Here is a 14,727-nt window from a genome sequence, read left to right on the forward strand (position 1 = left end):
CTACCTCTTACCTGACAGCTATACATATGGGTATGATTCCCTACCTCTTACCTGCCAGCTATACATATGGGTATGATTCCCTACCTCTTACCTGACAGCTATACATATGGGTATGATTCCCTACCTCTTACCTGCCAGCTATACATATGGGTATGATTCCCTGTCTCTTACCTGGCAGCTATACATATGGGTAAGATTCCTATACCTCTTACCTGACAGCTATACATATGGGTAAGATTCCCTACCTATAGCTCTTACCTGCCAGCTATACATATGGGTAAGATTCCCTACCTCTTACCTGACAGCTATACATATGGGTAAGATTCCTATACCTCTTACCTGACAGCTATACATATGGGTAAGATTCCCTACCTCTTACCTGACAGCTATACATATCGGTAAGACATTAAAAAACAAGGTTCTTTAGTCTGTGCAGTAACATCCATAGTGTCCATTTAACTACAAAGAGTCAAAAATTGACACATTTTGACTGCGGAATTAATTCATCTTTAAATGGTTTGTTAATACAAATTTAGACACTCCTTAAGTTTAGTCTCTCTCTCATGCAGGGCAGGACGTATACAAGTTACAGATTTCAGCTTTAAATAAAGGATTGTATGGTGTGTGTGATCTTTGATCTGCCAGGGTGACCTGTGGAAAAACCATCAGTGCAGAGCTGGAGGCAGCGAGAGGTCAGATAGACCTACAGGGTGACGACGCTACAGCGGCTACACCAGTTTACCAGGAGAGCCCTCCAAAGAAAGGTGTGTAGTGTATGCACAAGTGGTGTCTAATTTCAAGGACATGGCCAAAGCATTTCCGGGGGTCCCCAACCAAAAACATTGAGAACCCCTATGCAGGGGTGCCCAAAAGGTAGATTGTGATCTACCAGTAGATCACAAAGGCTGTGCAGGTAGACCACATGACATGACCCTAAAAATATATTGAATTTAATTAAATGGCATCTGCCACTTGAATTGCATTCAAAAAGGGCCTGTCAGTTCAAACCCACAACGCAATACTTTGTTTTCAAGAATACTCAGACGGCAGTAGCATTAGAAAGTTATACCTAGTGCGCCACTAGGTACATTTTTAAAACAATGGGATAATACTGTTGTTTGGTGGGTAGATCTTGTTGAGCTGGTCATTTTGAAAGTAACAAGTCAAAAAAGTGTGGGTACCCCCTGTCCCTCAAGTCAACAGTTTGGATCTGGTTACTCTAATTAGGCCACAGAGCCCAATTCGCCACAACGTGTAGGCTAAATCTCTGAGACTCCAATCGACACGGTACATTCCTCAGTGTTCATTGAATTAATTCCAAATGGACCCTTACTGGTCCCCAAGTGTTCACAACCAGTGATGCAATTTGAAAATTGTCAATTGGCTATTTTCACTATCTCCTTGTTTTTATAGTTTGTTATGTCTTGGATTGTCGTGATCCATATAAATGAGTCACAACCCACAGTTTGGGAATTCACTGACACTGGTATACCGTTGACTATAGCAGACTGACTTCTCAAAATGTCCTCTGTTCTCTTTCAATGTCTTGCTTTTCCTTCTTTTCCTGGATGATTGAAGTCTCTCCGGCGCCAGAGAGGAGTTTCAGAGAGTGCGTACTATCCAGGTTTTTCCTGTGGCACCTGCTGTGGCTGTCGGTCATGCAGCTCAGACACTACCTGTTCATCGGCACCCTCAACCCCATGCTGCAGAGACTGACCATGGGAGAGCCCTCGCTGGGTAAAAACATACACACACACCCTCAACCCCATGCTGCAGAGACTGACCATGGGAGAGCCCTCGCTGGGTAAAAACATACACACGCACCCTCAACCCCATGCTGCAGAGACTGACCATGGGAGAGCCCTCGCTGGGTAAAAACATACACACGCACCCTCAACCCCATGCTGCAGAGACTGACCATGGGAGAGCCCTCGCTGGGTAAAAACATACACACGCACCCTCAACCCCATGCTGCAGAGACTGACCATGGGAGAGCCCTCGCTGGGTAAAAACATACACACGCACCCTCAACCCCATGCTGCAGAGACTGACCATGGGAGAGCCCTCGCTGGGTAAAAACATACACACGCACCCTCAACCCCATGCTGCAGAGACTGACCATGGGAGAGCCCTCGCTGGGTAAAAACATACGCACGCACCCTCAACCCCATGCTGCAGAGACTGACCATGGGAGAGCCCTCGCTGGGTAAAAAGCGAGGGCCCTCGGATCGGGAACGAAAAAAGTGTATCGGGCCATCCCTAGTAAAAACATACACACAAACAGGGGTGCATGTGTTTTGTTAGACATACCAACAGTCCTACAGTCATGAGATCGACCTATACCACACACGGAAGCCACAGTGATTTGGACTCATGACAGGACTGTTGGTATAGAGTGTAAAAACGTGTACGTCACCAAGATGGGGGGCGGTGTCAGAAAAGCTAGCGACGCCATTTTTGTGGGATTTAAACTCTAGCCCACATGACTCAGAATAGAGTGACGGTGGTCTGTTTCTGTAAACATTGAGCTCGTTCCTGGCGACAACACAGTGAGCCAACACCAGCATGGAAAGAAAAAAGGTCGGGCTCGACATACCTTACAAGCACCATTGTTAAGCTACTAATATAGACTGAAGTCTGTCTGTCTGTCTGTCTGTGTGTCACGCTGTAACACCACCGGCCCGCCACCAGAGGGCGCAGCTGTATCACACACAAAACACACACACACACACACACACAAAACTTAACTTAAACAAAAACAAAAAATAACACACACACGCACGCACACATACACACACACACTAAAAAATAACTTAACAAAATGTTAAAAAAACACTTAAAAATTATAATAAAAAAAAAGAGAACTTGAAAAAAAAAAAGTTCGTAATTTATTCTAATTGTTGTTATTGCAATTTACGAGCTGCGTTCGCTTCCCGCGTTTGCGTGTCTTACTTGTTGTATTAGTGACTCTGCAAGTCTGCACTCTATTTTGTCTAACAGACTATTCCATGGTTATGTGTCCTTGCAGTGAGCCAGTACCTTGATGCGTTTGGTTTCACGCAGCTGTTTGGTCTGCTGTGTGCTCCCTGGAACGGACTGATCATTGACAGACTCAAGGGCAAGCCCAAGGCCGCAGGTACACCTCTAGGCAGCGAACAACTAGGTGAAGCCAGAACATATACATGAAAAGTTAAGTGTAAGGATATAAGTCTCTTGGACTTGGGGAAGGCGGGACAGCTAGGCCAGCTGGGGTTCCCACATTATTTTCTCTTGAAACCCAAAAGAAATTCAGTGTCTGACCCAAACCTACAAAATATATAATGTATTATTCACTGAAGCGCTATTTTAGAAATGGTGAATGTGACATGTGAGCTTGCAGATCTGTGTGTTTGTTTGATTGATTGAGTGATTTTTTGATTGATTGTTTCATTGATTGATTGGCAAAAATGTAAACGGTACAGAGCACAGTCAAAGACTTAGTCCAAAAGGATGCAGAAAAAATCCTTGCTGTGTTGTTTCTTGTGCGTGTGTGTGTGTGTGTGTGTGTGTGTGTGTGTGTGTGTGTGTGTGTGTGTGTGTGTGTGTGTGTGTGTGTGTGTGTGCGCGTGCGTGCGCATGTGTGTGTGTGTGTGTGTGTGTGTGCGTGCGTGCAGGGGAGAGTGAGTGTGAGGCAGACCTCAGGGCGTCGGTCCTCTCTCTGTCCCTGACGGCGCTGCAGTGTGTGCTGTTCTCTCTCTGTGCCACCATACCCATCCTGCCCCTCCAGTACCTCACCTTCGTCCTGCAGGTGCTCAATCGATCCTTCCTGTACGGCGGCAACGCAGCCTTCATCAGCATAGCGTGAGTCTCGCGCACGCACACACGCACGCATGCACGCACGCAAGCACGCACGCACACATTTCAATTTCTTTATTTGAGCCCACATTTATAATTCAGTTGCTTCTGATGTGACTGTCCCACACACTCTAAACATGTGTCTCGGACACACAAACACGCACACACGCACGCACGCACACACACACACACACACACACACACACACACACACACACACACACACACACACACACACACACACACACACACACACACACACACACACACACACACACACACACACACACACACACACACCATTTACTCCAATAATTGGAAAGCTTTGGATAAGAGTAACTTGTAGATTTTGATTGTTATTACAAAACAAAAACATATATTATACAACAGGTCGTTTTCGAGAAAGCAATCTGATTGGTTGAAGTAGCCATCTAGCTAAACGAGTATGATGGAACACCAAATCAAAACATTATATAAATCAGCTGTGCTGCTCTCCCAGACCGGAGCCGACTGGGTTTCTTTTCTCTGAACATTGTTGGTCGTAGTGGCTACATCTATCATTAAAAGAATATGCTTTTTTTTTTAGCAAATAACTTAAATGAAATTGAGTTGACATGTTTTTATTTTTATTTTTAGGGTAACTGTTGTATAATCGCATTAAACTCAGGGGTCGTACTTTACCGTCATTAATGGCACTTCTGCGCTGCTTATGGAACTCGCCAATTGAGTACCACAGACGAAAAACAGTCCAAATTTCAGACTGACCCCTCCACGAAAAGGCCTTGTTGTCCTGAACCCTTATCTATCATTTATATATTATGGATCAATAGTGTGGACTTAGACTGTTATTCGTCTGTGGTACTCAACGATATTCAGACCACGGCCATCTTGCCAGCAAAGTGCTAACTAGGTGCAACTTGCACTTGCAGCTTGAATTATCCTCTTTCAATCTGTAAAGGTTTTGTTTCATAAAAGACATTTTATGAGCTACTTTCTGTCAAGAAATTCTGTGCAGGTTATTTTTGCCCAAGTGTCCCAGTTTGGGAGTGCTCGTTGGATATCACTCAACAGCCCTGTGTACCACCCGTTATGAATTTGCACATAATGCAGGAGGCAGCAGGAGGTTGCTTTACTGAAAACGAGTGCTTCCAAACTCCAACACTTAGAAACAATATCACCTGCAAGGCATTTAGCTCATAACAAGTCTACAGTGGATTTGTATGAAGCCAACACTTCAGGGGGCACGGTGGCACAGTTGGTAGTGCTGTCGCCTCACAGCTAGAAGGTCCTGGGTTCGATTCCCGCTGGGGACGCTGTGGGTGCTGGCGGCGTGCTTCCTCCTCGTGTCATCAGTGCCCATACCCGAGGCGGGGTTGGCGAAAGGGCCTTTCTGTGTGGAGTTTGCATGTTCTCCCCGCGTCCTCACAAAAAACAACAACAAACAAAAAAAAAACTACAATCAGATAGGACTGTTCTATTTGGATGAATGGGCTGTCTATGGGAAGTTGCACCTAGTTAGCACCTTGCTGGCAAGATGGCCACGGTCTGCATATCGTCAATTGGCTCGTTCCTGCAGCAACGTTTCCACTGGAACCCACATAACTGTGTGTGTGTGACTGTGTGTGTGTGTGTGACTGTGTGTGTGTGTTTAGTTTCCCGCAATGTCACTTTGGGAAGCTGTTCGGCCTGTTCATGTCTCTGGCTGCTGTGTTCGGTCTGCTGCAGTGGCCCTGTGTCCTTCTGGTTAACAGAGCCTTGGGAGGTGACCCGCTCTACGTAAGTAGGCCTACTGTGTTTGAAATCAGTGGCGTGCACAGATAGACACTAGGGGGTGCTAGAGCACCACCTGCCCTTGCCCTCTGGACAGCAATGTGCCCATTCTACAGTATGTGGATCATGGTGACATTGATCAATTCTTGATAAAAAGCTTCTAATATATTATGCCCCAAAATCTATACATCTCTATTAAGGCAACCGGACGGTTCCACGCCAGATGCGTATCTACAATTTCTGTCTGGCCAAAATCCATACAATGAGAAAAAAAGAGGACAAAAACAAGACCTGAGAACTATTAACACAGCGAACGCTAATCGCGTATCAATACGTTATCAATTAATCAATACGTTTTAATCACTTTTTTAAAGCATACTTTCATTCGTCTTTTTACCCACCCGGACAATGAAGAACCATCCCCCTGTCATTGCTGCTTAGTCCCGCTCACGTGATCAGAAAAAAAAAAAAAAAAAAAAAAAACCCTCCCCTCCTGAAAACAGGAGGGCGGGCCGCTTTACGTGTAGAAGCCAGTGTAAAATGGACGCGCCCATGGAATGATCTAGTCGGTGTGTGAAAAGAATAAAATTTCACCTAACCTCACCTCACCAGGCTTTCCTCCACCTATTGGCTTTCACCCAACACTATAATACTCGATTCCCCCCTCCCCTCCTGTTTCTCCTGCAGGAGGAGGGCCTTGCGAGATGGGGGCTCTGTCTCGGAAAAAAACATGATGAACGGAACGCTGTTACGCTGCCTAACACATGATCTGCACCAGATCGGCATTGCACAACGTCTGCAACACACATGGACAGATGCATGTTTACTTCTTCATACTGTAGCGACCAAACGATCCCCGAGCCTACAATACTACGAACTAACAAACGAACTACAGTATCGAGAGGGGCCGCCATGACAACAGACAGTCTACCGTTGGGGGATCACGTATCGCCATGCAGAGCCGTCATAATCGGAGATCGCTCGGACGTGTGATTGTAACGCTTTTTTATTCATTATAATTGTAGTGATAAGACCGCAATGAACGCGTCGGGGACGTAATCGACCCGGGTGTAATGTATAACGAACTTTTCCGCGTCCTAAACCGTGCATGCCCAGGCATGTTCCCCTATACTAGCTTGAAAAACAAAATCAGCTGATGATGACAACGCGTCTCACCGTTATACTATAGTTCTGAACCGAACGGTGGAATGGGACTTTTTATAGCCGTACGGATCAAGACTTTTGCTGCCCAATGTGCCCATGATCCCCCCCCCCCCCCCCCCCCCCCCCCCCCAATGTTACTGCGATCAAAACAATGAAAGCAGTGAATCATCATCATCATCATCTAAAGAAAGCAGAGTTATGAAGGTTTATAGTCAGACATTGACAGGCAGATATAACAATAAACACAATAAATATGCTATACATCCTATACACCGAATGAAAGCCCTGAATGTGTACTTTTACGAGGAAAAGAGTAAACATTGATCCCATGTACAGTTTGTCATAAATTGGTTACTGGGTGGATGCACATTGCGCCCACCAGATATAACTGCAGAGAAGACATGGACCCGAACTCAATATTCACAAAATAAGGCCTATAGCGACATATAAATACTATATACCATATGAAACAGAAGACTCTCTGCTTTCATAAGAAAAAAATCACACCCGTGTGAACTGAGTGGTGTAAGGTTTTATATAGCATGATCAGCTGTGGTCTGACGTAATGTCTGACGTAATGAAATAAGGTAAGGTATTATGTAGCCTGATCAGCTCTGATCTGACGTAATGAAATCACACCCGGATGTGATTTCACAACTGGCTTTTTCTGTGCAGAGAAAATGACCATGGTTGCTACGGTCATCCAGTTCACCCGGGTGTGATTTAATTACGTCAGAAATTATTTTGAACATAGCAACCATGCTCATTTTTTTCTGCACACAAAAGCCAGTTGTAGGAGTGGTTTACACCACTCAAAAACTTCTACTGTAGTAATAATAAAAAAACCCTCCCCTCCTGAAAACAGGAGGGCGGGCCGCTTTACGTGTAGAAGCCAGTGTAAAATGGACGCGCCCATGGAATGATCTAGTCGGTGTGTGAAAAGAATAAAATTTCACCTAACCTCACCTCACCAGGCTTTCCTCCACCTATTGGCTTTCACCCAACACTATAATACTCGATTCCCCCCTCCCCTCCTGTTTCTCCTGCAGGAGGAGGGCCTTGCGAGATGGGGGCTCTGTCTCGGAAAAAAACATGATGAACGGAACGCTGTTACGCTGCCTAACACATGATCTGCACCAGATCGGCATTGCACAACGTCTGCAACACACATGGACAGATGCATGTTTACTTCTTCATACTGTAGCGACCAAACGATCCCCGAGCCTACAATACTACGAACTAACAAACGAACTACAGTATCGAGAGGGGCCGCCATGACAACAGACAGTCTACCGTTGGGGGATCACGTATCGCCATGCAGAGCCGTCATAATCGGAGATCGCTCGGACGTGTGATTGTAACGCTTTTTTATTCATTATAATTGTAGTGATAAGACCGCAATGAACGCGTCGGGGACGTAATCGACCCGGGTGTAATGTATAACGAACTTTTCCGCGTCCTAAACCGTGCATGCCCAGGCATGTTCCCCTATACTAGCTTGAAAAACAAAATCAGCTGATGATGACAACGCGTCTCACCGTTATACTATAGTTCTGAACCGAACGGTGGAATGGGACTTTTTATAGCCGTACGGATCAAGACTTTTGCTGCCCAATGTGCCCATGATCCCCCCCCCCCCCCCCCCCCAATGTTACTGCGATCAAAACAATGAAAGCAGTGAATCATCATCATCATCATCTAAAGAAAGCAGAGTTATGAAGGTTTATAGTCAGACATTGACAGGCAGATATAACAATAAACACAATAAATATGCTATACATCCTATACACCGAATGAAAGCCCTGAATGTGTACTTTTACGAGGAAAAGAGTAAACATTGATCCCATGTACAGTTTGTCATAAATTGGTTACTGGGTGGATGCACATTGCGCCCACCAGATATAACTGCAGAGAAGACATGGACCCGAACTCAATATTCACAAAATAAGGCCTATAGCGACATATAAATACTATATACCGTATGAAACAGAAGACTCTCTGCTTTCATAAGAAAAAAATCACACCCGTGTGAACTGAGTGGTGTAAGGTTTTATATAGCATGATCAGCTGTGGTCTGACGTAATGTCTGACGTAATGAAATAAGGTAAGGTATTATGTAGCCTGATCAGCTCTGATCTGACGTAATGAAATCACACCCGGATGTGATTTCACAACTGGCTTTTTCTGTGCAGAGAAAATGACCATGGTTGCTACGGTCATCCAGTTCACCCGGGTGTGATTTAATTACGTCAGAAATTATTTTGAACATAGCAACCATGCTCATTTTTTTCTGCACACAAAAGCCAGTTGTAGGAGTGGTTTACACCACTCAAAAACTTCTACTGTAGTAATAATAAAAATCACACCCATGTGAAGTGAGTGGTGCAACTCTGTCCCATATTCTGTTCTCTGCTTATTCAATACAGCTCGCTATATACGGACTGAGGCAGAAAGTCATGTAAACCTTTTATTTACAGTTTGGTCTGTAAACTTCTACTGTAATAATAAAAATCACACCCCTGTGAAGTGAGCGTTGCAACTGTTCTGTACTTATTCACTACAGCTCGCTATATACGGACTGAGACAGAAAGTCATGTAAACCTTTTATTTACAGTTTGGTCTGTAAACTTCTACTGTAATAATAAAAATCACACCCCTGTGAAGTGAGCGGTGCAACTGTCCATGTCAAGTTATCTGGTGGGCACAAGCTGCATTCAATAACCAATTACTGTCTAACTGTAGATGGGATCAATGTATACTGTTTTCCTCGTAAAAGTACACATTCAGGGCTTTCATTTGGTGTATAGGATGTATAGGATATTTATTGGGTTCAATTTTATATCTGCCTGTCAATGTCTCTGACTTTAAACCATCCATAACTCTGCTCGCTGTTCAAGATAACCACTTCCAGGCAAATGCAGGTGTTGCAAAAAGGTCAATATCTCCAGAATGGAACATGGTAAAATCAAAATGTATTTTTTAAATTGAAGTGGACAAGTTCAGCTTTCTTTTGATGTATGCGTGTGATTCTCGCTATAAGAGAACATTTTGCTGTGGGCCCCCGAACAAGGCCTTTGTGCAATGTTAAACGGTAGCAACATCAAAATAGGCCTGCCGAGATCCTGTAGCAATCAAAGTGTTAATGGACAGCTGATTGGCCGTTGCGGTAGAGCGCAACCCTCAATCACCCACTGGAATGTAAATGCATGCCTTTCAGCCTTTGTATCCTACTCGTCTGGCAGGTATATCTCTTTGAAAACCTTTAGTGCTACGATTGTGCGCGGGAAGACGACAATTATTAACACATCTTGTCTGCCCAAAACTTAATTCCTGGATACGCCACTGTTCCACGCGCTGCACAAGGTGCCCTTTTTTCACTTGAGCACCTGCCCCTCTAAATGTCTGTGCATGCCACTGTTTGAAATGTACTATGTTTTTGTATGCTGTCTTTGTATTCTTTTTTTTTTAAATAATTTTTATCCCACAATTTTGCAACCCATTTGTTTCCACCACCCAGTGTCAATTATCTAATGTAATCCTATGGGCGCTACACTTCCTCAGCCACTTCCTCTGCCGCTGCCCCCCCCTGACCTCATGCTTCCTTGAGGAGTCTTTTCAAATGCCTTAATCTCGGGATCGTTTCTCAAATTGCCCCGGGTCAAAACAAGCTTTATTTGACCCATATTAGCCAAAGTAGTGACGATCGCGGTAACACTATGTCTTCTGAAAGCGAAAGTAAACCCTCTGGTCCGTCACAACACATGTCGTATAAGTAACATCCGGTTCCGATTTTTGGGTCCCGGTGGATCCTTCAAAATAAGGGTTTCACTGAAAAATGCTGGCGGTTAACGGGTAAATTAATGAAGGGCCTTTCTCGGCCCCACCTCTCTCCCTGTGTTTTAGGATCCCGCAGCACCAGGAGGGGGTGGCCTTACTGGGCTGCGTCAAATCCAAGACACCTGTCTTTTTGCGTTTGTCTTGTGTCTGTGTTTAATGGCCACTCCAATGCATTTCCAATGGAACCCCATATGGTTTGACCAAACATTTTGTTTGATGGGGGGAGGGGGGCAGAACACATCCATCCAAGCTGTGTTCAGACACAAGTCAGGTGACAGACACAAGGCAAGTGTCTTGAATGCAGCCCACTAAGGGCATTATGTCTACCCCGCCCGCTCACCTCAGGGAGAGAGGTGGGGCCGAGAAAGGCCCTTACAGGACGGTGCAGAGTACGGCCACATGCACACACATTCTTCAGTCAATTCGTTTTCAGATTCACTACACTTCCTTCATCACATCCTCCTTGCTATAGGCAGAGCAATTAAGGACTCAGGATTTTTTTGCTCCGGGGCCTTAAGCCTCACTAAGACACCCCCCCCCCCCCCCCCCCCCCACGCAACACACAGAAGACAAAGGACACAAGTGTGTCTTGCGTATTTCTTAGGTGTGAATGAGGCCCTATAGTTGCAATGTGTGCGGAAAACGTTTTGGGGCTCTTGAGGCCTGCTCAGGCTGCTGGCATTAACTCATTGGCTCTCTGTCTACCCGTATATACAGGTGAACGCAGCACTCACCCTGCTCAGCCTGCTCACGTTCATTCATCCCCTCTCTGTCTACCTGCACTGCCGCCAGACACAAAGTCGATGTTTCCAAACTACAAAACTACAGTAGCTCCTGCAGTTGAAGGTGCTCAATGAAAAGGGAAGCCCTGACAATCGACTATACTTCTTCAACCATTCTACAGGCCTTAAGGTTATTATAGAGTAATAAACCTTGTCTCAGGTATGAGAATTGTAAAGAGCCCGCTCTAAGAATATTTATGCTGTAAACATTAATAATGGGAGCAGAACATTAATATAATGCTTTTTTATGTATTTGTCGTACTGTATCTTTTGCATTATTACACTATGTCTTGTTTTAACTCGATTGTTTATTGCGAACGAAGTGAGCACTAACTATAGAAGCTGGCAAAAACTGTGTGTGTGTCTGTCTGTCTGTGTGTCACGCTGTAACACCACCCACCCGCCACCAGAGGGCAACTGAAATTGGAATGATACAGGCGTGTGTGTGTGTGTGTGTGTGTGTGTGTGTGTGTGTGTGTGTGTGTGTGTGTGTGTGTGTGTGTGTGTGTGTGTGTGTGTGTGTGTGTGTGTGTCAGACTGCCACACCAGCTTCGTTCGCTTCCTGCGTTTACGCGTCTTACTTGTATTGTGTCCATTGTACAGCACTTTTATAACATTGTTTCGAAAGGTGCTTTATAAATAAAATGTACTTACTACTAATTCATCTAAACAGTAACATGGACTGAGCTCCGCTCTCCAGACACTCTTAATAGTCGTACTGTAACTGAGCAAGCAGTTTTATAGTTTCTCCTTCCTCAAACTAATTCTGTCCAGCCGTGAATGATCACGTCACCCAAAGCCAGGTTCACTACAATAGTTGGCTAAAACTAACGAAATAACAAAAACTGAAAGTTAAAACTATAATAAAAAGACAAAAACGATAACTAACTGAAACTTAGTTATCGTTTAGTTACCGACTGACTGACTATGCAATTAGCCCTTCACTATAAGTCCCTCCCCAACCCATTCTTGTCCAATAGGCACGTTAGCAGCGAGGAAAGCTTGACCTGTATAGCAACTGTTGCTAAACTATTTGGATTGGCGTTGGACAATCGCTTTTTGGGGTGGGATTTAGTGGGTTGGGTGCATTGGGTAATGCTCAAAACGGTGAATCTCTTGCTTCATGCTGCCTCTGACATAGTCTATCAATATTTTATTCTACATTTGAAACCTGTAGCAATGCGGTTTTATTGTATACTGTACATGTACATTCTTTGTTGGTTTTAAATAAATTGGTTTTCTACACAAATGTATGTTTGCATTATCATAATATGCCATGTCTCAAATGTGTTATCTGGCTAGATATTGGAAATGCTGCACAATTATGTAGATGTCTTCTTGTTTTTTATGTATATTTTAACAAAGTGTGGAAATACGGTATATTTCAACATACAGTAAAATCTTATCTAATTTCAATATAATATAAAAATGTTGTCCCCAGTTAGCAAAAGCACTCTCCTCAGTAAGAGCCCCATGCTACACAGTCACTCTCCTCAGTAAGAGCCCCATGCTACACAGTCACTCTCCTCAGTACAGAGCCCCATGCTACACAGTCACTTTCCTCAGAAAGAGCCCCATGCTACACAGTCACTTTCCTCAGCACAGAGCCCCATGCTACACAGTCACTTTCCTCAGTAAGAGCCCCATGCTACACAGTCACTTTCCTCAGTACAGAGCCCTTATGCTACACAGTCACTTTCCTCAGTAAGAGCCCCATGCTACACAGTCACTTTCCTCAGTAAGAGCCCCATGCTACACAGTCACTTTCCTCAGTACAGAGCCCCATGCTACACAGTCACTTTCCTCAGTACAGAGCCCCATGCTACACAGTCACTTTCCTCAGTACAGAGCCCAATGCTACACAGTCACTTTCCTCAGTAGAGAGCCCCATGCTACACAGTCACTTTCCTCAGTACAGAGCCCTTATGCTACACAGTCACTTTCCTCAGTAAGAGCCCCATGCTACACAGTCACTTTCCTCAGTAAGAGCCCCATGCTACACAGTCACTTTCCTCAGTAAGAGCCCCATGCTACACAGTCACTTTCCTCAGTACAGAGCCCCATGCTACACAGTCACTTTCCTCAGTACAGAGCCCCATGCTACACAGTCACTTTCCTCAGTACAGAGCCCCATGCTACACAGTCACTTTCCTCAGTACAGAGCCCCATGCTACACAGTCACTTTCCTCAGTAAGAGCCCCATGCTACACAGTCACTTTCCTCAGTACAGAGCCCTTATGCTACACAGTCACTTTCCTCAGTAAGAGCCCCATGCTACACAGTCACTTTCCTCAGTACAGAGCCCCATGCTACACAGTCACTTTCCTCAGTACAGAGCCCCATGCTACACAGTCACTTTCCTCAGTACAGAGCCCCATGCTACACAGTCACTTTCCTCAGTACAGAGCCCCATGCTACACAGTCACTTTCCTCAGTACAGAGCCCCATGCTACACAGTCACTTTCCTCAGTACAGAGCCCCATGCTACACAGTCACTTTCCTCAGTAAGAGCCCCATGCTACACAGTCACTTTCCTCAGTACAGAGCCCCATGCTACACAGTCACTTTCCTCAGTACAGAGCCCCATGCTACACAGTCACTTTCCTCAGTACAGAGCCCCATGCTACACAGTCACTTTCCTCAGAAAGAGCCCCATGCTACACAGTCACTTTCCTCAGTACAGAGCCCCATGCTACACAGTCCCTGTAAGCTCCACCCACACGGCAGGTTGCCGCGTCGGCCAGATTCCCGTAAAAGCTTGCCCCAGCGGCATTCTGCCGTGTGGGTGGAGCTTCATTTCCATCCACCAGCTGTCTAAAAACCCGGAAATGACGCAAAAGACAGCTTCTTTTGGCCGCGCATGGAAGTTCAAGTGTGCCCAGGCTGAGTCAGAGCTGAGCTGAAGAAGGTGCAATGACCTCATGCTGCTGGTGGTTTCCAAAACACATGAACATTTCCGTTGTAGCCCACACACAGACACTCCAATTATTGTTACAGACAGTCTTTTTTTATTTGGTATAACACCAGACTACAACCATTCCCTTTCAACATTTTTGAGTGGTGTAAACCACTCCTACAACTGGCTTTTGTGTGCAGAAAAAATGAGCATGGTTGCTATGTTCAAAATAATTTCTGACGTAATTAAATCACACCCGGGTGAACAGGGTGAACATAGCAACCATGCTCATTTTCTCTGCACACATTACGTCAGACATGATTTCATTACCTTACACCACTCAGTTCACACGGGTGTGATTTTTGATTTACAATTCACATTATATTCACTTGAAACAATGGGTGGATCGGGGGCGACCCAATAGCTGAATGGTTAGGGCACATT

General features: G+C 44.9%; 1 protein-coding gene across 1 annotated transcript in view; it reads left to right on the forward strand.

The window, feature by feature from the left end:
- Nucleotides 1–11,436, forward strand: part of LOC306929842 (equilibrative nucleobase transporter 1-like) — a gene marked incomplete at both ends in the record, with an annotated part of 36,916 nt that extends 25,480 nt beyond the window's left edge. The window contains 6 exons of the mRNA XM_079510578.1: nucleotides 646–764; nucleotides 1,579–1,737; nucleotides 3,029–3,136; nucleotides 3,654–3,840; nucleotides 5,487–5,610; nucleotides 11,323–11,436. Coding sequence (XP_079366704.1) covers nucleotides 646–764; nucleotides 1,579–1,737; nucleotides 3,029–3,136; nucleotides 3,654–3,840; nucleotides 5,487–5,610; nucleotides 11,323–11,436 — 811 coding nt within the window. The remainder of the gene's footprint in view (nucleotides 1–645; nucleotides 765–1,578; nucleotides 1,738–3,028; nucleotides 3,137–3,653; nucleotides 3,841–5,486; nucleotides 5,611–11,322) is intronic.
- Between the last annotated feature and the right edge of the window lie 3,291 nt (nucleotides 11,437–14,727).

The sequence above is a fragment of the Electrona antarctica genome (assembly GCF_951216825.1).
Source record: "Electrona antarctica genome assembly, chromosome: 9".
NCBI lineage: Eukaryota > Metazoa > Chordata > Actinopteri > Myctophiformes > Myctophidae > Electrona > Electrona antarctica.